The following is a 21,356-nucleotide window of genomic DNA, read 5'->3' as shown; positions in this document are numbered from 1 at the left end:
TACTTTTGTTTAGAGGAATGTGGATTCTGGATTAGAAAAAACAGTGAACACTTTAAGTGGGGTTTAATGGGCTATTTTAGTAGGAACAGTGGTGCTGAGGGTTATTTGAACTGTGGCTCAAGAGGATTCAGAGGGGAATTTTAGTTTCTTGCCTATAGATCATTACTGTGATATTTTGGTAAAGGATACATTTGCTTTTTTTTTTTTTGTCTGAAGAGTCTGCCTGAGGCTAAAATGAAGAGATTTAGATTAATTGCATTGGCAAAGAACACTCAAAACAGCCTCCTTTCTTGTTACATTTCTTATAGAATATAACAAACTATCTCCAGAAGACAACTTAAAGATTTTATTTAAATCCCCAGTAGTGATTGACAGATAAGAATGTATCTAATTGACATGACAAAGAATTTCTAATTTGGCTTTTTTAGTTTATTTACCATTAAAGTTAAGCACTCATTTAATGATTGATTAGATGATTAGGAGAACAAGTTTCCATATAATTATTGAGCAATACATCAGGAAATGTAATCAGCTTTGGCTTAAGTTCTTTGTGTCCTAGTTGCAATTGTTACTATGCAAAATGCTGGGCCCATTGATCAGTCTATATTGAGTTATTCCCAGTGTGAGAGAAGGCAAACACAAAATCAAACAAGCAAATGTATATATATATATATATATATATATATATGTATATACATTTTCTTGTGCATACATACATACATACACACACATATATATATGAAACACACACACACACACACACACACACACACACATATATATATATATATATATATGTATATATATGAATGACACAGCCAGGCTCTACTCACCATTCATTGAAATTCAGGTTTTTGTCTCAGTGCTTCAAGATAGGCCAGACCGTAACCTTGGAAACAGGGGTGGGGATGAAGTGCTTTTAGATCCAGTCTGCTTGCTTGGGATGATGAACCACAAATACACTGGAAGAGCTGGAATGTTTGCAGAGTCCATTTAGCCCACATTATGCCAAATTATGTTTGGCAGAAGAAAAATCTCTCTCTCTCTCTCTCTCTCTCTCTCTCTCTCTCTCTCTCTCTCCTTTATTTATTTATTTAAGCTCTGAATCTTTTTGGGGGGATTATAACAAACGTTTCCATAATTATACAAAATGTGTTGTTGCATAAGACTCAGAAGAACCCGTATTAATTTCATCCTCTCACTTATGATTGTGAATTCACAGGCAAGAGGCTGAGTTTCTTGGACCCCTAATTTTTATTTAAAGAAACTTTTCTTACCTACTCCTAGGATTGAGCTCCTCACAATAATATTTGTGATTTTTCAGTGACGATGTGACTGTTTCCATATCTAATTTTGTGGAACATGTCAGTATTTTGCTGATGGGATTTGCATTGATTCTGCTGGTTACTGTTAGTAATAAATCATTTACACCACATTATTTGACAGTCAGAGTGCATGGCAGTCCATTTCCTTTTGTGCTTTTCTTTTACTTTTTATTTTTTTCAAGGGTGCCTTAAAATTTTCCTCATAGAAGAGAAGTCATCATTACTTACGTTTATTCCTAGTTCATTGTTTTGTTTTTTTTGTTTGTTTGGTTGGTTGTTTTTTTTTTTTTTTTGGCTTTTTTTTTCTTTTTTTCAGAGCTGGGGACCGAACCCAGGGCCTGAGCTTGCTAGGCAAGTGCTCTACCACTGAGCTAAATCCCCAACCCTCCTAGTTCTTTGTGAACCTACCACAAATTGTTAAATTTTTAATTTATTCCTCAAATTGTCGTTATATAATTTGTAGGAAAACTAGTCATTTTGTGCATTAGTTTTGCATTTTTCAATAATAGTTAAAGCACAATTCTAATATTTTTTCCCCATGGTGTCTGTGGGAAGTTTTGTATGTAACTTGATCATTTAAAACAAATTTGTTGCCAACTTCTTTACCTGCATCTCCTTTCTACTCAGTCTTATTCAGATTTCTCAAGCTCACTCTGGAGTAAATGAGACTAGAGAGCACATGCACCTTCCTTTCCTTAGAGTGTTCTTGTCAATGCTCTTCCTTTTTCTCCCTTGGCACTGTGCTGTAGGCCTCTATATAACACACCTGCCTTTTACTGTGTTGAGCTGTGCTCCATTTCTTCCTATTTGTTTTAGGAGTTCATCTCAAGGAAAACTTGTTAAACTTTGTCTCAGATATTTCCATGTCTACTGAGATTTTTATACTACAGGATTTTTATTTCTTACAGTATTTTAAAAATATACACTGGTTAGTAACATTCCTGGTAGTATTTTTCTTCCCTCCAGTTAGAACTAATGGTTTGTTGTTTTTGTGAGTTGGACAGGGAATCTTACTTCCAGCTCTCTTCTTTTTCTCATTTCTTTATGCAAAACATTTTTATTCCCTATATTATCATGGATAAATTTTCTCTGATTTTTTTTATGTATAATTTATCTCCAAATGTGAACTTTAGTGCTACTTGAGAGGATGATCTGTCTTATTTCATAACTTCTTCAAATGCACTTTCATCTCCAGGGATTTCTGGATGTAGTGATAAGATCCACGGTTATTTCCTTTAATTGCTTTAAATATATTTGTCCCCGCTTTTCTATATGTAAGAACATTGACAGTAAGCAACTCAGATATCTTTTTTGTTTTGTTTTGGGAGCTTTCTTATGTTGTTTAACATTGTCAGTAAAAGAATCGTATTAATTTTAGCTTTTTACTTTTGACATGTTGATGTGAAATGTCAAGAACTCCAGTCTTTGTTCCTGAGACAGAAACTCAGAGAGGAGCAACAGGAAAAATGGCTGCTTCTCTGATAGATGTGCCCCAGGTTAGTGTTGTATTCACATTTCCTTGAAAAATGTTTTTTTCAGTGAAACTATGCAAGCCTGCCTCTGGTAAAGTTATCTAAAGTGTTTATTTCCTATGACTTTTTTTTCTTCTTTTTCTTCTTTTTTAGTTAAGATTAAGCCTTTACATTTTGTCGCCTACATACCTCAGCCTTGTCCCATTGTATCCTCTCTGGATTATTAATGTAAGCCCACATATTTTTCATGTACGTCAGACCTGTAATTATGAGTGTAAATTCATATTTCCATTGTAGATTATGATCAAAGAAATGTATCATTGGCCAGTTCCTACACAGTATGGACATTTGTCCTTATATATTAGTGAGGAAGGTAGGTTTCATGTGCCACATAGGTTGCATTTCAGAGACAGTAAGGTTTCCAAATCATTTTATGCAAGTAGCCACGGAAACACATAGACATTTTGACCAACCTCACTGAGCAATTTATGGAACAGTAGAAATAGAAGAGACTCACTGTCTTGAATCCTAGTAGTAAATATTTCAGCACCCTAGAGAATCCATGTGATGGAAGGAATATATGGCTTGCTTTTGTTATAAAAACTGATGTATTTTTGAGCAGATGCAAATTGCAATACAGCGGATTTTCTTTCTGCTATTTCATATAACGTGGATTATGAGGGATCATGTACCTGTGGTGTATCAACATCCGAAAATTATTTGTCTCAAAAGAGGTTCGCCTCATATCCTTTTCTTGATTCTAATGCTCAGTGATAAGTTCTCAATTGGTAGATTAGTATTTTCTCTTTTTTATTTTAGTTTTCACACAAAGTGTAAACAGTCCTTTTCCCACCTCTATATTGCATCATGTAGAATCTATTAGTAAAAATGTTTTACAGATAGTGACCTGTTTCTATGTGTAATTTTGAAGCATAAATCAATGTTGCTTTTAATGATTCTGCTCTCTTCCTTCAGAGGTGGAAGACTCCTGCCACCCTATATGTTTCCTTTCCCTGAATCTGTGTATTACATAGGTAGAAATTCTGCAGAGATGGTGCATTAAGCAGGTTTCATTTCTTACTTTACAAAGAAAATGTCTTTACTAAGTATATGAGTATTCATCTACATGAGTTTATGTATACGACATTCTTCCATTGATAACCATGGAACTCAGAGATTGGCACCAAACCCTTGGTATAGGGGTAAAGCACTGAAGTAAGAAGTCATGAATGTAGAGAAAATTAAATTGTATTTGTCTGCAGGAACAAGTTCCCTTTACCTCTGAGCCATCTGTCTGTTCCTCAGGTTTACATTAAATTATTTGTATTCATGATGTAGCCCTTGTATAATGTTGTATCTTCTATTTTTTTTTTGAAAATGAAAGCATCATAAGTGAAAATTATCTATGAAATTTAAAATAATTTTAGATGATCGAGTGCAAGTATGGAAGAAAAGAATAATACTGAAATTTAAAAATTCAAATTTACAATTGAGACAATCACATGAATAATAATATATTCAAAATTAATGAAGAGTTAAAATTATTCTCACACAACATTGTAAATCACAGAAAATATTTCAACTTCATCTGAATGCATTGTCACATAGGATATTTATTTTGACTACTCTGTAGTGAACCTGCATATGGAATTTATGAAATTGTTATTAATCTTTATTGGTTTTGTTGACTTTTAGAAAAATGTAGTAATATCAATGTTGTCTAATAATGATTTTTCTGTACCTGATTCTATGTGTTGTTTAGAATGTTGGATATATGCAATGATGTTATACTCCTTACTGCTAAAAACAATAGTAACAGAAAACCTCCTTGACTATTCGTCCATGAATTCTGCGTTCTGTATTCTACCACTTTGTTTTATAGCATTGTACTTGTGCCACAGGATCTCAACTGAGCATGTTAGGATTGAGTCAGTGCTCTCTCTCTCTCTCTCTCTCTCTCTCTCTCTCTCTCTCTCTCCATTTCTTTCTTTGTTTCTGTGTGTACCCCCACCCTGACTCCACCTCTGTCCCACTGTCTGCATGGTGATTTCCTTGGCCTCCGTTCTTGGGACTGGTGAACAAGAGAGCTGTCCCCCAAAACCTGTCTTTATATTTTTTTAAAAAAGGAGAAGAAGAAGAAGAAGAAGAAGAAGAAGAAGAAGAAGAAGAAGAAGAAGAAGAAGAAGAAGAAGAAGAAGAAGAAGAAGAAAGGAAGGGAGGGAAAGAGGGAGGGAGGGAGGGAGGAAAGGAGTCTTGTGAGGCCCAGCTGCAAGCAGGATTGATCCAGTATCCAAATTTGAGCAAGATTGATTTTGGAAGCATAGTTTTCCTGACAATTTTCTACCTGCAATAAGACAGTGTGATCCTGTTTGATATTAACATAGCCTTCATAAAAGTATATTCTCACAACTAGACCTCAAATTTGTGTCTTATATGCTCTCCAAATATGCTAATTGTGAATATAATGTCATTTCACAGAGATAGAAAATATAATATAGAGTGTGAATATTCTAGAATATGTCTTTTATTAAAATTAACTTCCACTTTTACTTATGGGTATACTTCTCAGAACATATACATGAGTAATATGTATTCCTATTTCCTGTAAAGTTCAGAAGAGAACATTGGGTTCAGTTAAACTAAAATTATAATCTATTGCATAGTACAAAGAGGGTGCTGAAAACCAAACTTGGGTTCTCCAGAAGATCAACCACTATTCTTAATTTATAAATGATCTCTGCAGCCTTGTTAGAAAACTTTTATTTTTGAATAATTTTTGTCTATATCACAAAATTGTCTAATTGTTTAGGTCTCTTTTACCTAGGAAAGCATTTTGTCAACAGCACATGGTAAATGGGTTATTTTCCATTACAGGATATATTAACATTCAGAAATGTGGCTGTGGACTTCTCCAAGGAGGAATGGGAATATCTAGACTCTTCTCAAAGAGCTCTATACATGGATGTAATGTGGGAGAATTACAGCAATCTAGTTTTTGTAGGTAAGAATGCTTTTTTTGTAGAATTCCTCACTCACCCTTTGTATTTACCTACTTTGTACATATATAAACTCTCTGATCTGCCTAGAAACTACCAGAAATAAGGAAAATTTCTGTAATTATGCCCATAACTACATTTTTCACTCTCAGCAGTAACAACCAATCATATATGCTATAAGATCCCTCCACTCTCTATCTAATTTTTAATCCCCAGTTCAGAGTTGAAAGAAACCTGAATATTCAAAGCAATGAAACTCACTATTGTGCAACAATTAGTTGTTGGAATACTTTGATTTTACTCTTTTTTTAATAGAAATAAAAAAAGATTTATTCAACATGGTCACATTAGGAACAGAAACAAAGAGTTCCAGTGACCCAAATAAGGCAGTTGTCAGACATTTGGGTTAATTAAAGACAGTAAGCTATTTACCTATTTCCGATTTAAAAAAAGAAGAACTTTTAAAATACGAAAAGAGTTGTTGGTGTGCAGGTTAGAATTTTTTCTTTTTTGTTTTTTTCTAATAAAAGGTCTCTAGTCCTAGTACTGCATGATTTTTAATTCTATCTCTAGGGAAGATGAAGCAAGTGGATCTGGTGAGTTCCTGGCCAGCTTAGGTTACATAATGAATTCTTAGCCAATAAAGGCTACATGTTGTGACTCTCTCAAAAACACAAATGACAAAAAAAGAGAAGTATTCTCCATATGATTGTTTAGAAAGCTTCTTTCTCATATTGTATTAATTTTCAGTCACCTATTTGTTCAATATTCTACAACATAGGCAGATTAGATGAGAATGAAAAGACTATTATTGACCCTTTCAGTTATAGAAATCAGAGTGGAGATTCCTCCGAGCAACCATGTTGTAATAGTGAAACACAAATGTCCTCTACTGAGAGCTCTATTTCTATGAATTGCTAGTTTTTCTTTGAGAGGTTAAACTTAGGGAGGCATAAGTTATTGAATCTGTTCAATCAACTATCAATCCTTATTATCCCTAATTTGCTAATTTTCCAGAAAACCATTGCATATGTGGTAAATATGAAGAGGTCGTGGATCAAAGCTCAAAGCATATTGTCTATCAGCATGCAAATATCGAAGAAAAGTCTTACAAATGTCATGAGCTTGGCAAAATGCTTTATGATTCCTCCCAAAGCTTACTTTACAATACAAGTGATACTACAGAAAACTGCAAGATATATGGGAGTGATAACCAATGGGATCATTCTAATGAATCATTAAACCTAAAGGCACATAAAAGTAGGAACACTGAAGAAGAGCAATACAAAGATTGTAGGGAGCATTTAAATTTGTGTTCCATCATTGGCCCATATCCACAAATTGACACTGGAAAGAAAGAACACAAAATTACAGAGTATGATAGATTTTTTGACTCTAAACATAAACTCATGATAAAACGAATGTGTAGTGGAGAGAAACCTTACCAATGCAGAAAATGTGGAAAATGCTTCAGGGCCTATTCAAGTCTCTATAGACATCGGAGAACTCATCCTGGAGAGAAAACCTATAAACTTACAGAATGCAATAAGTCCATTCTATATTTTTCACACCAAAAAGTACATTATAATATCCATTATGGAGAAAAACCATACAAATGTATAGAATGTGGCAAGTGCAATTATCATTCATCAGGCTTTGAAAGGCATTATAGAATCCACACTGGAGAGGAGACTTACAAATGTTATGATTGTAGAAAATCCTTTATCTGCTATTTAGGTCTTAAAAATCACCATAAAATTCATGGAGGAGAGAGGCCTTATGAATGTAAGCAATGTAGTAAGTCCTTTTATACATTGTCACACCTTGAAAACCATTACAGAACCCACCGTAGACAAAAACTTCACAGGTGTAATGAATGTGGCAAATCCCTTTCCTCCTCCTCAGGTCTTCAAAGACATCAGAGAATTCATAGAGGAGAGAAAGCATACATATGTGCTGAATGTGACAAATGCTTCATTCAGAAATCCCAACTTAAAACACATCAAAAAATTCATACAGGAGAGAAAAGTTACAAATGTAGTGAATGTGAGAAATCCTTTACTGTTGGCTCATCTCTTAGAATACATCAAAGAATTCATACTGGAGAGAAACCTTACAAATGCAGTGAATGCCACAAGTGCTTCATTCAGCAAGCTCACCTTAGAAGACATCAGAAAATTCACACAGGAGAGAAACCTTACAAATGTAGTGAATGTGAGAAATCGTTTACAGTAGGCTCAGATCTTAGAATGCATCAGAAAATTCATACTGGAGAGAAACCTTACAAATGTAGTGACTGTGATAAATGCTTTATCCAGAAAGCAAAGCTTAAAAAACATCAAAGAATTCATACAGGAGAGAAACCTTACAAATGTAGTGAATGTGAGAAATGCTTTACTGTTGTCTCAGATCTTAGAACACATCAGAAAATTCATACCGGAGAGAAACCTTACAAATGCAGTGAATGTGACAAGTGTTTTATCCGGAAGGCCAACCTTAGAAGACATCACAGAATTCATACAGGAGAAAAACCTTACAAATGTAGTGACTGTGGCAAATGCTTTATCCAGAAAGCCAATCTTAGAACTCACGAGAGAATCCATACTGGAGAGAAACCTTACAAATGTGAGTGTGGGAAATCCTTTTCGGTTGGCTCAGATCTTAGGAAGCATCAGAAATGTCATACTGGAGAAAAACCTTACAAATGCAGTGAATGTCACAAGTGCTTTATCAGGAAAGCCCACCTTAGAAGACATCAAAGAATTCATACTGGAGAGAAACCTTACAAATGCAGTGACTGTGGCAAATGCTTTATCCAGAAAGCTAATCTTAGAACACATCAGAAAATCCACACAGGAGAGAAACCTTACAAATGTAGTGACTGTGACAAATGCTTTATTCAGAAAGATCACCTTAGAACACATCAGAGACTTCATACAGGAGAGAAACCTTACAAATGTAGTGAATGTGAAAAATCCTTTACCGGTGGATCCATTCTTAGAAAACATCAGAAAATTCATACTGCAAGAAGCCTTACCAATGCAATGAATTTGACTAATCCTTTATCCAAGAAGCCCACCTTAGAACTCATCAAAGAATTTATACAGGAGAGAAGCCTTATAAATGCAATGTATATAGCACAGTCTTTACCTGCATCTCACGTCTAAGAAAACATCAGAGAAATCATGCAGGAAACAGAAGATTCAATAGTAAATAGAATGTCATATGCTTTATATGTGCTATGTACTAATAAACCACTAGAGGCTTCACACAAGAGAATCATGAACATGAGAAAATTGAAAACACCTTTGAGTTATGTTCAAATGTTAGAAAAAAATCAAGATTTCATACTGAGGAAAAATGCTACAAATGTGACATTTGCAGGAAAAAAATGTTAAAATGTTTCTTTTTCAAACTCAAATTCTTCATAATGGTAACAAAATGGAGAAGCCTGAAGAATGTTATTTGTGTAATCTAGCAGGTTTTTTTTTTTAAACTAAAACATTCCATGCTGTAAGGAAGCTGAAAAAGACAGGAAATAAAAAACTCAGAACATCTTCAGGAAGTACCTGAGACTGACAGAATTTATTGACCTTAATTACTTTGAAGAAACTCATACCTGTCTTGCTGCTTAGAAGACATTTGATTTATTTAGGTATTAAGATATGATGCTCTTAAACCTGTAGACAGGCTACAGTGTGTAGTGTGCTCTGGGTGTCAGGTGTACATAAGCTGTATCTCATGCTGGCTTGGAGCTTCATGATGCAACTGTCTTTTAGTCCTTTTTGCTCCTATAAGCAGCTCCATTCTTGTATTTATGTAAGTAACCCCAATAAACCCCATTGGTTCAACAACATGTATTTCAGTCGCAAGTGTACTTGGTAATGTTATAAATTCCCATTTTGGCTGAGTGGGTACATATGAATGTTGTATCTTCTCTGGAAATGTCTCTCATACAACATGTGCTGAACCCATTAATTGTTCCTCCAAATCTGTATGCCAGAAAATCAGTATTAGAGAGAAAACATTTAATTAAAGTACAGAAGTTCTTTGTGGTTACTGTTCCAACCTCACTACTATGGTAGTACACTATACCATTAAAAGGACTCAACACAGACAGCATGTAAAGGCTTAGGGAGCCTAAGAAAGAAGCTACTTGTATTCATGGGGAAGAGTAAGAGGTCCTTGGTGAAACATGAAAATATGGCTACAAACCTGTGTTACTGCCAGACAGTATCCAAACTGGGCTGTTTCCATGCATGATTCTGAACTCATGCTTAGACCCCATGATTCAGTCCAACTCCAGTGACCCTCAGAACACTACTGTCTGTGGGCAAATGCAAAAAACAGTTGTGCTATCCTCATGTCCTATTGTACTTTAGAAACCCCACTCTACAAGCCTCAACAAATGAATTCCTTTTGTTAAATCCTTTATACAAAGCTAAGATTCTAAACATCAGAAAACTTAGCATGAAATGAAGCCACAGAAAATGCTTTAATATTTATATTTACCTTAAATTGACATGTAACTCCTTCCATACAAATGTCAAGATACTACGAAGCTTTAAAGAGAGAACTTCTGAAAAAGAGAAGACACACATGCACATATACAATTTAGACATCCCCAAAGGTATGCTGGAAGATCATTTTGAAAAGAAAACATGATGACGTATTTAGTCCAATTCCAAAGCACTATATTAGAAATTTTGACACTGAGACCAGCAAGACTCAGAAATTTTAGACCCTAGAAAGGACAGCGTATTGCAGTAAACAAAATCATCAATGCATACATTTTGTTCTCAGTATTGAAAGTAGTCTTGATTAGTACAATCTTGAGTAAATTCAAGCTCATTGTTTCATTTATTGAGATCCCTCTGCTTGATGACATGAGATGGTTGTCCTATCTAATTCACAGATTTCCTATGGTAAATTTGTAAACTTGTGCACAATGAAGATATCTCACCTTGTACTCCTCATTCTTGTTTTCTTCATTCTATACTCATTTATAGATATTACTGGTATATGCTGGCAGCAATGTGTGGCAGGCTGTGGAGAGGAGGTCCAGGGCAGCCTAACATCCAGAGTTGAGTTGAAGAGAACCTGGACAGAATGGGAAAAATAGCTATCATGGGGCAATCACATGACCTGAAGAATGAGGGGGAAATGAAAAGTAGGTTGTGTGAGCATGAAAAATTTGGCATTTGCAGAAGTGCTTGGGGAGGGCTAGATTATAGGAGCCAAATAGAGGATGCATTTTTTTTAGGGACAGGAAAACTCTCAGCTGTAGGGCACCCTGTGTAGAGTTAGCATCTATGTAGAGCTCTCATCCTAGGACAGTTATAAGTCAGCAGTACAATGGGTGAAACTGCAGCCCAATTAACATGCAGAGTTGTGAAACAGGCAGTGAGAAACTAACCAGGGCTTTGACTAGGTTTTTTTGCTGCTGTGCAGGAGAACAAGGGCTTGCAGAGTTTTGTTGGGTGTATCTACCATGTTCATAAACTTTTGTTCATATGAACTGGGGCTTAATTTTTTTCATTAATCCAATGATTGCCAGCATTGTTACAGGTTAATCTGGTAGAGGATCTGCATTATCTCCTGTTTACAAACAGGGTTCTCATGCTATTGTAGCAATTACAAAGCTCTTGGAATTTAAATTCATCCCTACTTTCCACTTCCCATGCTCTACCACTTGCCTATTCAAGAATTTGAATAGGGAAGAGAGTGGAATTTGTTTCTTGGACTACCATTACAAGAACTGTTTAGAAATTAGTCCCGTGGGGAACCAATGCAGATTTAATGGAATCTGAAAATATACTGATCTCAGAAGTATTGGTTAAGCACATTAACATTTATTAAGGAGATTTTCACTCATTTTTAATTTTCCAGCACTCAGAAATGTGTCTTTATTAAGAACTCATATGGGTGCTAGAGAGATGGCTCAGTGATGAGGACCACTGACTGCTCTTGCATGGGTGCTGAATTCAATTGCAGCAACCCACGTGGTGGCACACAACCATTTATAATGGGGCCAAATGCTCTCTTCTGATATATCAGAAGGTAACTACAGTGTATTCATATAAGTAAAACAAATTTTTTGAAAACTCATATGAAGCATTCTTAATTTTCCACTTTAAAATGTAAAATAGTATACTATATATGCAGTGAGAGAGTATCAGGCCACAGTGGTTTTACAGTGATAAGCATTTTAGAGAGGACAGAATTGGAAAGCATCTTTTAAATAATTCTGAACACCCAGACGTATGAGAAAAATAGACGCTAACTGTGTTTTGGTCTAGCAAAGAGTAGTTTTCCAATATGTGCATGAACAAAGTGGCTTTATGTTGTTTTAGTTTTGCTTTGTTTTACTGAATTTATCACTCTGTTGCCTTACCTTCCTCAAAACTAACTCACCATGTAGTCCAACCTCCCTAATGCTAGGACTAAAGCAGTACACCAACATAGCTCATTCAAACACTGCTTTAGTTTTAGCATTTAATGCAATTAATTAATGCAATTAATTAATTATGGGCTTGCACTTCTCTCGAAAGGAATGGCATTGCCTAGACTTTGCTCAGTGGATTTTGTACAAAGATTAGATGTGGCAGAACTGCAGCAGTCTGGTTTCTGTGGATGCGAATAGTTTTCCTGCAGTCTTGCTTGCTCATCTTTAGGAGAAGCTGCATGTATCATAGCTCTGACTTTCACGTCTACAGAGAAAAGAGAAAAGAACAACACATACTGTATCTCTTATTCATGTGTATTCTTCTAGTAGAGGTGAGGCCTATTTCATTTTTTTTTTTGTTCCATGATAAATTCAGAAACTGAGTCATATAAAAGATTGCCATGCCAATCACTCAGTTCCATGCCAGCCCTTGAGTTTTGACTGATGTGTGATTGGAAATGGTGGAACTCAGCCTGACCCCAGAGCTTACTGTGTGCCACAGCTCTCTGTATACAGTTCCCGCTGGGAAAAGCTGATCTCACAGTAGTGCTGACACACCTAAGAGCACAGGTACGAACACTTCTGCTCCAAGGGACCCATGCAGAACCCTCAAGATACAGGAATCGAGGAGCAGTCTGAGGCAGGATCCTTCCAATTCCTGTCTGCACCCAGAGACGACCCTGTCCCACAACTCTTTATACCCACTGGGAGAGAGCTGGTCTTCCAGTAGTGCTGACACACAGGAGGGTCAAGCCACTGTAAGAAACAGCAAGACCAGCTAACACCAGAGATAAGCAGATGGCAAGAGGCAAGGGAAAGAACCTAAGCAACAGAAATCAAGGCCACTTGGCAACATAAGACCCCAGTTCCCCCACCATAGGAAGCTGTGGATAACCCCAACACACTGGAAAAGCAAGACTTTGATTTAAAATAAGAACTCTTGATGATGTTAGAAGACTTTAAGAAAGTCACAAGTAACTACCTTAAAGAAATACAAGACAAAACAGGTAAACACATAAAAGCCCTTAAAGGAGAAGCACAAAAATCATACAAACAGGTGAAGGAATTGAACAAATCCACAAAGAATCTAAAAACGGAACTAGAAACAATAAAGGAAACACAAAGAGAGAAAACCCTGGAAATAAAAAAACCCCAGGTAAGAGATCAGGAGTCATAGACACAAGCATCACAAAGAGAATACAAGAGATAGAAGAGCGAATCTCAGAGGCAGAAGATACAATAGAAAACATCAACACAACTGTCAAAGAAAATGCAAAGCACAAAAAGCTCCTAACACAAAACATCCAGGAAATGCAGTATAATGAGAAGATCAAGCCTAAGAATAATAGGTATAGAAAAGAGTGAAGACTCCCAACTTAAAGGGCCAGAAAATATTTTCAGCAAAATTAAGGAAGAAAACTGCTCTAACCTAAAGAAAAAGATGTCCATAAACATACAAGAAGCCTACAGAACTCTAAATAGATTGGACCAGAAAAAAAAAATTCCTCCCGTCATCTAATAGTTGAAACACCAAACGCACAAAACAAAACAAAAAAAGAAAAAACAAAAAAAAAGAATGTTAAAAGCAGTAATGCAAAAAGGTCAAGTAACATATAAATGCAGACCTATCATAATCATATCAGAGTTCTCCCCAGAGACTGTGAGAGCCAGAAGATACTAGGCAGATGTCATATAGACCCTAAGAGAACACAAATGCCAGCCCAGGCTACTGTATCCAGCAAAACTCTCAATTAACAAAGATGGAGAAACCAAGATAATCCACAACAAATCCAAATTTACACTATATCTTTCTACAAATCCACCCCTACAAATGATAATAGATGGAAAACTCCAACACAGAGAGGGAAATGAAAACCCTGGAAAGAGCAAGAAAGTAATCTTTCAACTAACCCAAAAGAAGATAGTCACACAAACAATGCCACAAGGACACTTGTACTAATATGTTCATAGGATTGTTGTGATAGCCAGAAGCTAGATACAACTCAGAAGTCCCTAAACAGAAAAGTGAATACAGAAAAATGTGGTTCATATACACAATGCAATCCTATTCAGCTATTAAAATAGATGACATCAGGAATTTTGCAGGCAAATTGATGGAACTAAAAACTATGAGGTATATACTCAATGATAAGTGGATATTAACCAAAAAGTACAGAATGTCCATGATACAACTCAGAAACCATATAAAGTTTAATAGGAAGGAAGGCACAACTCTGGCTACTTCAACCCCACTTAGATCGGGGGAGGGCACAAAATAATAAGAGGAGGCAGATGGAGGGAGGGATTTGAGAAGGAAGAGGAAGAGGGGAGAGGAAAAGGGGGACAGGATCAGATATGGGGGAGACAGAAGCAAAGCCCTTAGGGCCAGTAGAAGGAATGGAAATATCCAGCGCAGGGGTTTGGGAGGGTGAAGAGTAGAAAGTCCAAGAAACATGGAATGGGAGAAGTTCTCAGGACTCAATGGTGACAACCTTAGCCAAAACACCCAAAAGTGGGGAAATGGAACCTCCAGAGACCACCACAAGTAAATGGAAATGATCCCCAGTTGACGCATGGGGCCACCCACCCATCCTCAAAAATTTGAAGGAACAAAATTGCTCCTATCTAAAGGAAATACAGCAATAAAAATTGAGCAGAGATAGAAGAAAAGTCTGTCCAGTGACCTAGCTAATTTGTGTTCATCCCATGTGTAGATACCAAACCCCAACATCATTACTGATACTATGTTTTGCTTGCAAAGAGGAGTCTAGCATGGCTGTTCTCTGAGAGTCTCTTAACAGCAGTTGACTGAGACAAAGGCACGTGCTTAGAGCCAAGCATTGTACTGAGTTCTGGGCCCCCTAAGGAAGAAATAGGGGAAGGAGCTCAAGGTTATTGCAACCCCAAAGGAAGGAAAACAGATATCAACTGACCTAGACCACAGAGAGCTTCCAGAAAATAAGCTACAAATCAAAGAACATACATGAACTGGTCAATGACCCCAGGCACTTACATAGAAGAGGATTACTATGATGGCCTCAGTGGAAGAGGATACACCTATTCTTGTAGAAACTTGATCCCCCAGGGAAGGAGAATGTTGGCTGGTGTGAGGTGATGAGTAGGTGGGTGGGTGGGTAAGCAACATCTCAGAATCAAATGGGAGGAAAAAGGGTGAAGAACTCAGGGACTAGGGGACCTGGAGTGGGGAAAATATTTGCAATATAAATAAATAAAACATTTTGAAAAAAATTAATACAGAAACTTGGTGTGAAATTTAACAGAAATTGAATATCATTCTTTGTAGAAAGAAAGAAGTCATAAAATCAATATGGTAGTACAGAAATAACCTGGATAGCCAAAAACACACTACTTTAGCAATGGACCATGGTTAAAACATGCTAACTGTATTATACTTCAAAAAGAAAACACAGTAAGTCCATATGAGCTTTTGTCAAAGGTGACAATAGAACTTCAAATGCATTGTTCTGACATCATATATAAAGGAGTAATGAAGGGGTTGGGGATTTAGCTCAGTGGTAGAGTGCTTGCCTAGCAGGTGCAAGGCCCTGAGTTCGGTCCCCAGCTCCAGAAAAAAATAAAAAATAAAATAAAATAAAGAAGTAATGATTCAATCACCACCCTAGAAAAGAACTTAGAGACGCAGATTGTCAGCAATGACCACCAACCTGAGAAAGCATTTGGAAAAATAAAGTTGTTAATGAAACCTGGTAAAAGTGTCTTTGCTACTGGCTCTGAGGTAGAAAAACTTAGGAAAAAAATTGAAGTTCTGAAAGGCATAATTTAATTAGTTAAGCTAGGGTCCTTTAAGGGCATGAAACAAGAAAAGTCGCAGTATTGACTAATGTGATTCTAACTGAGGATGACCAAGGATGATTGATTTCTTTCTTTCTTTTTTTTTAAGATTACTAATTTTATTCTTTTTTTCCATCTTTATTAAATTGGGTATTTCTTATTTACATTTCCAATGTTATTCCCTTTCCCAGTTTCCTGGCCAACATCTCCCTAACTCCTCCCCCTCCCCTTCTATATGGGTGTCCCCCTCCCAAACCTCCCCCATTACTGCCCTCCCCCGCAAGAAACCTGTTCACTGGGGGGTCCAGCCTTGGCAGGACCGAGGGCTTCTGATTCTACTGGTGCCCTTACTAGGCTATTCATTGCTACCTATGCAGTTGGAACCCAGTTAGTCCATGTATAGTCTTTGGGTAGTGGCTTAGTCCCTGGAAGCTCTGGTTGGTTGGCATTGTTGTTCATATAAGGTATCAAGCCCTTTCAAGCTCTTTCAGCCCTTTTTCTGATTTCTTCAATGGGGGTCTCATTATCAGTTCAGTGATTTACTGCTGGAATTCACCTATGTATTTGCCACATTCTGACTGTGTCTCTCAGGAGAGATCTACATCGGGTTCCTGTCAGCCTGCACTTCTTTGCTTCGTCTTATCTACTTTGGTGGCTATATATGTATGGGCCACTTGTGGGGCAGGCTCTGAATGGGCATTCCTTCAGCCTGTGTTCTAAATTTTGCCTCTATATACCCTCCCAAGGGAATTCCTGTTCCTCTTTTAAAGAAGGAGTGACCAATTCGCATTTTGGTCATCCTTCTGGAGTTTTGTGTGTTCTGTGCATCTAGGATAATTCAAGCATTTGGGCTAATATCCACTATTCATGAGTGCATACCATGTGTGTTTTTCTGTGATTGGGTTACATCACTCAGGATGATATATTCCAGTTCCATACATTTGCCTATGAATTTCATAAGTCATTGTTTTTGATAGCTGAGTAGTACTCCATTGTGTAGATGTACCACATTTTCTGTATCCATTCCTCTGTTGAAGGGCATCTGGGTTCTTTCTAGCTTCTGGCTATTATAAATAAGGCTGCTATGAACATAGGGGAACATGTATCTTTGATATTTGTTGGAGCATCTTTTGGGTATATGCCCAAGAGTGGTATAGCTGGGTCCTCAGGTAGTGCAATGTCCAATTTTCTGAGGAATCTCCAGACTGATTTCCAGAGAGGTTGTACCAGTCTGCATTCCCACCAACATTGGGGGAGTGTTCCTCTTTCTCCACATCCTCGCCAGCATCTGCTGTAGCCAGAGTTTTTGATCTTAGCAATTCTGACCTGTGTGAGGTGGAATCTCAGGGTTGTTTTGATGTGCATTTCCCTTATGACTAAAGATGTTGAACATTTCTTTAGGTGTTTCTCAGCCACTCAGCATTCCTCAGTTGTGAATTCTTTGTTTAGCTCTGAAGCCCATTTTAAATAGGGTTATTTTTCTACCTGCAGTCTAACTTCTGGAGTTCTTTGTATATTTTGGTTATGAGCCCTCTATTAGTTGTATGATTGGTAAAGATCCTTTCCCAATCTGTTGGTTGCCGTTTTGTCCTAACAACAGTGTCCTTTGCCTTACAGAAGCTTTGCAGTTTTATGAGATCCTATTTGTTAATTCTTGATCTTAGAGCATAAGCCATTGGTGTTTTGTTCAGGAAATTTTCTCCAGTGCCCATGTTTGAGAGTCTTCCCCACTTGTTCTTCTATTAGTTTGAGTGTATCTGGTTTGATGTGGAGGTCCTTGTTCCACTTGGACTTAAGCTTTGTACAGGGTGATAAGCATGGATCGATCTGCATTCTTCTACGTGTTGACTTCCAGTTGAAACAGCACCATTTGCTGAAAATGCTATCTTTTTTCCATTGGATGGTTTTGGCTCCTTTGTCAAAAATCAAGTGCTCATAGGTGTGTGGGTTCATTTCTGGGTCTTCAATTCTGTTCCATTGGTCTATCTGTCTGTCTCTGTACCAATACCATGCAGTTTTTATCACTATTGCTCTGTAATACTGCTTGAGTTCAAGGATAGTGATTCCCCCTGAAGTCGTTTTTTTGTTGAGGATAATTTTAGCTATCCTGGGTTTTTTGTTATTCCAGATGAATTTGCAAATTGTTCTGTCTAACTCTTTGAAGAATTGGATTGGTATTTTGATGGGGATTGCATTGAATCTGTAGATTGCTTTTGGTAAAATGGCCATTTTTACTATATTAATCCTGCCAATCCATGAGCATGGGAGATCTTTCCATCTTCTGAGGTCTTCTTCAATTTCTTTCTTCAGAGTCTTGAAGTTCTTATTGTACAGATCTTTTACTTGCTTGGTTAAAGTCACACCGAGGTACTTTATATTATTTGGGTCTATTATGAAGGGTGTCATTTCCCTAATTTCTTTCTCGGCTTGTTTCTTTTTTGTGTAGAGGAAGGCTACTGATATATTTGAGTTAATTTTATACCCAGCCACTTTGCTGAAGGTGTTTATCAGCTTTAGTAGTTCTCTGGTGGAACTTTTGGTATCACTTAAATTTACTATCACATCATCTGCCAATAGTGATATTTTGACTTCTTCTTTTCCGATCTGTATCCCCTTGACCTCCTTCTGTTGTCTGATTGCTCTGGCTAGAACTTCAAGAACTATATTGAATAAATAGGGAGAGAGTGGGCAGCCTTGTCTAGTCCCTGATTTTAGTGGGATTGCTTCAAGTTTCTCTCCATTTAGTTTAATGTTAGCAACTGGTTTGCTGTATATGGCTTTTACTATGTTTAGGTATGGGCCTTGAATTCCTATTCTTTCCAGGACTTTTATCATGAAGGGGTGTTGAATTTTGTCAAATGCTTTCTCAGCATCTAATGAAATGATCATGTGGTTTTGTTCTTTCAGTTTGTTTATATAATGGATCACGTTGATGGTTTTCCGTATATTAAAACATCCCTGCATGCCTGGGATGAAGCCTACTTGATCATGGTGGATGATTGTTTTGATGTGCTCTTGGATTCGGTTTGCCAGAATTTTGTTGAGTATTTTTGCGTCGATATTCATAAGGGAAATTGGTCTGAAGTTCTCTTTCTTTGTTGTGTCTTTGTGTGGTTTAGGTATAAGAGTAATTGTGGCTTCATAGAAGGAATTCGGTAGTGCTCCATCTGTTTCAATTTTGTGGAATAGTTTGAATAATATTGGTATGAGGTCTTCTATGAAGGTTTGATAGAATTCTGCACTAAACCCATCTGGACCTGGGCTCTTTTTGGTTGGGAGACCTTTAATGACTGCTTCTATTTCCTTAGGAGTTATGGGGTTGTTTAACTGGTTTATCTGTGCCTGATTTAACTTCGGTACCTGGTATCTGTCTAGGAAATTGTCCATTTTCTCAAGATTTTCAAGTTTTGTTGAATATAGGCTTTTGTAGTAGGATCTGATGATTTTTTTAATTTCCTCTGATTCTGTTGTTATGTCTCCCTTTTCATTTCTGATTTTGTTAATTTGGACACACTCTCTGTGTCCTGATGATTTTTTTTCTTATACACCATTCTGCCTTCAGCTTTGTGATATGATTTAATAAGAGTTGCTGGAGTTGGGGATTTGGCTCAGTGGTAGAACGCTTGCCTAGGAAGCGCAAGGTCCTGGGTTCGGTCCCCAGCCCCGAAAAAAAAAGAAAAAAAAGAAAAAAGAAAGAAAGAAATTGCTGAATAGTACTTTGCATTCAGAGGATTTAAAGTAAATATGACTGACTTTTAAGTAAACATTAAGATTTCTAATTCTTTTTAGATTCTTATACGGTTACTTTTAAAGATAAATAATGAAATAATCACTCCTTTCTTTTTAATTTCAGATTTCTGTCTGTTAGTAAGAGAATTGTTTGAGAAAAACACTTTGATTCCTTTTACTTTGTTAATCTATAACAAGTTGCTTGTTTTGTTTACCTGTACTATGTTCTATTATTTCTGTAAAGGTACTGAGAAAATAGTTTTTTTTATATTCGTTCAGTCAGAGAAAACTCAAACATAATCCTACTGCCTGAAAGAATTTTTAGCACTATGTAAACCATGGGAGAAAGAATAAAGTGGTCAAAACATTGTTCTTTTCACCTACCAACTACGTTTATGTATATACATGTGTAAAGTTGGGTGAGAGTGTGTTGGAACTTCATTCCATCCATCCATCATATCTATCTGTATGTATATATGTAAAGCTTGTTTGGGTGTGTGTTGAAGCTTGCATCTTCCAGCAGTTCTGTGTGTATTCTCTCTGTGTGTGTGTTTATGTGTGTATGTATAGATTGATAGATGATAGATAGATAGATAGATAGATAGATAGATAGATAGATAGATAGATATTATGTGTGAAATGCTTGAAGCCTGCTTGTTGGAATTTTGTTTCATCCACCCACCAGTAAGTGTTTATATGTATGTATATATATATATATATATATATATATATATATATATATATATATATATGTGTGTGTGTGTGTGTGTGTGTGTGTGTGTGAAAGAAATACTTGGATCCTGCTTTTCAGAGCATTGCTTGAGTTTTCTATCATGTGAATATGTATATGTTTGTCTGTCTGTGCCTGTCTGTCTGTGAGTATGTCTGTTGCTGGACCTTATCTTTATTTAACCTCTCTCCCCATCCCTATCCCACTCCCCCCTCCTTCACCTCATTCCCCCTCCCCTATCTCTCTTTCCCTCTCCCCTCTCCCTCTCCTTATCCCTCCTTCTCTCTGTCTCTCTCTGTCTCTCTCTGTCTCTCTCTGTCTCTCTGTCTCTGTCTCTCTCTCTCTCTCTCTCTCTCTCTCTCTCTCTCTCTCTCTCTCTTCCCTCTCTGTTGCGGATGTGTGTGTGTCAGTGAGTAAGAGAATGAATGAGTGAGTGAGTGAAGGGTTGCATTCTCCCCTTTCTCTTCACTAATTGCTGACTGCCCAAACCATCAAGCCCAGTTGATTTCTGGACCAATCCCCATCAGCTTCTCTCAGCACTGACCCTTGCTAGCTGACTACCTCAGATTACTCTGTGATGTCAAGGCAGATTGTTGCATAGTCATCTAAATTTCACACATAGAAGAGGTTATTTCAACAAGCTCTGTTTTTCCTGTCCATTTCACAAGTGTGTCTTTTATGATATACTTAAAGGTGAGTGTTCTTATGTAAAATGCTTAATCCCAACCATCTCTACCCATATTCCACTCTTTCTCTGATGGTTCCTATAATTCTAACACCATAGTAGAAAATTGAAAAGTAGAAAACCGGTGTAAAGTGTTTGCAATATTCTTCTATAGTTTTAAA

General features: G+C 36.9%; 1 protein-coding gene across 6 annotated transcripts in view; it reads left to right on the top strand.

Annotated features, from left to right (window-relative positions):
* The window catches only part of Zfp40 (zinc finger protein 40), a 263,006-nt gene that overhangs the window by 12,925 nt on the left and 228,725 nt on the right, over nucleotides 1–21,356 (top strand). For 2 of the 6 annotated variants that reach the window (XM_039091489.2, XM_039091495.2), the window contains 4 exons: nucleotides 2,740–2,821; nucleotides 2,951–3,025; nucleotides 5,672–5,798; nucleotides 6,811–9,649. In XM_039091489.2, coding sequence (XP_038947417.1) covers nucleotides 2,740–2,821; nucleotides 2,951–3,025; nucleotides 5,672–5,798; nucleotides 6,811–8,960 — 2,434 coding nt within the window. In that variant the 3' untranslated portion in view covers nucleotides 8,961–9,649. Of the gene's footprint in view, nucleotides 1–2,739; nucleotides 2,822–2,950; nucleotides 3,026–5,668; nucleotides 5,799–6,810; nucleotides 9,650–21,356 lie in introns of those variants that run through there. The other 4 variants (XM_063274817.1, NM_001395138.1, XM_063274800.1 and 1 more) reach the window with 3 other exon arrangements.

Source organism: Rattus norvegicus, chromosome 1 (assembly GCF_036323735.1).
Source record: "Rattus norvegicus strain BN/NHsdMcwi chromosome 1, GRCr8, whole genome shotgun sequence".
Lineage (NCBI taxonomy): Eukaryota > Metazoa > Chordata > Mammalia > Rodentia > Muridae > Rattus > Rattus norvegicus.
The sequence above is the reverse complement of the archived record's forward strand: the minus strand, read 5'-3'. Positions and strand labels throughout refer to the sequence as shown.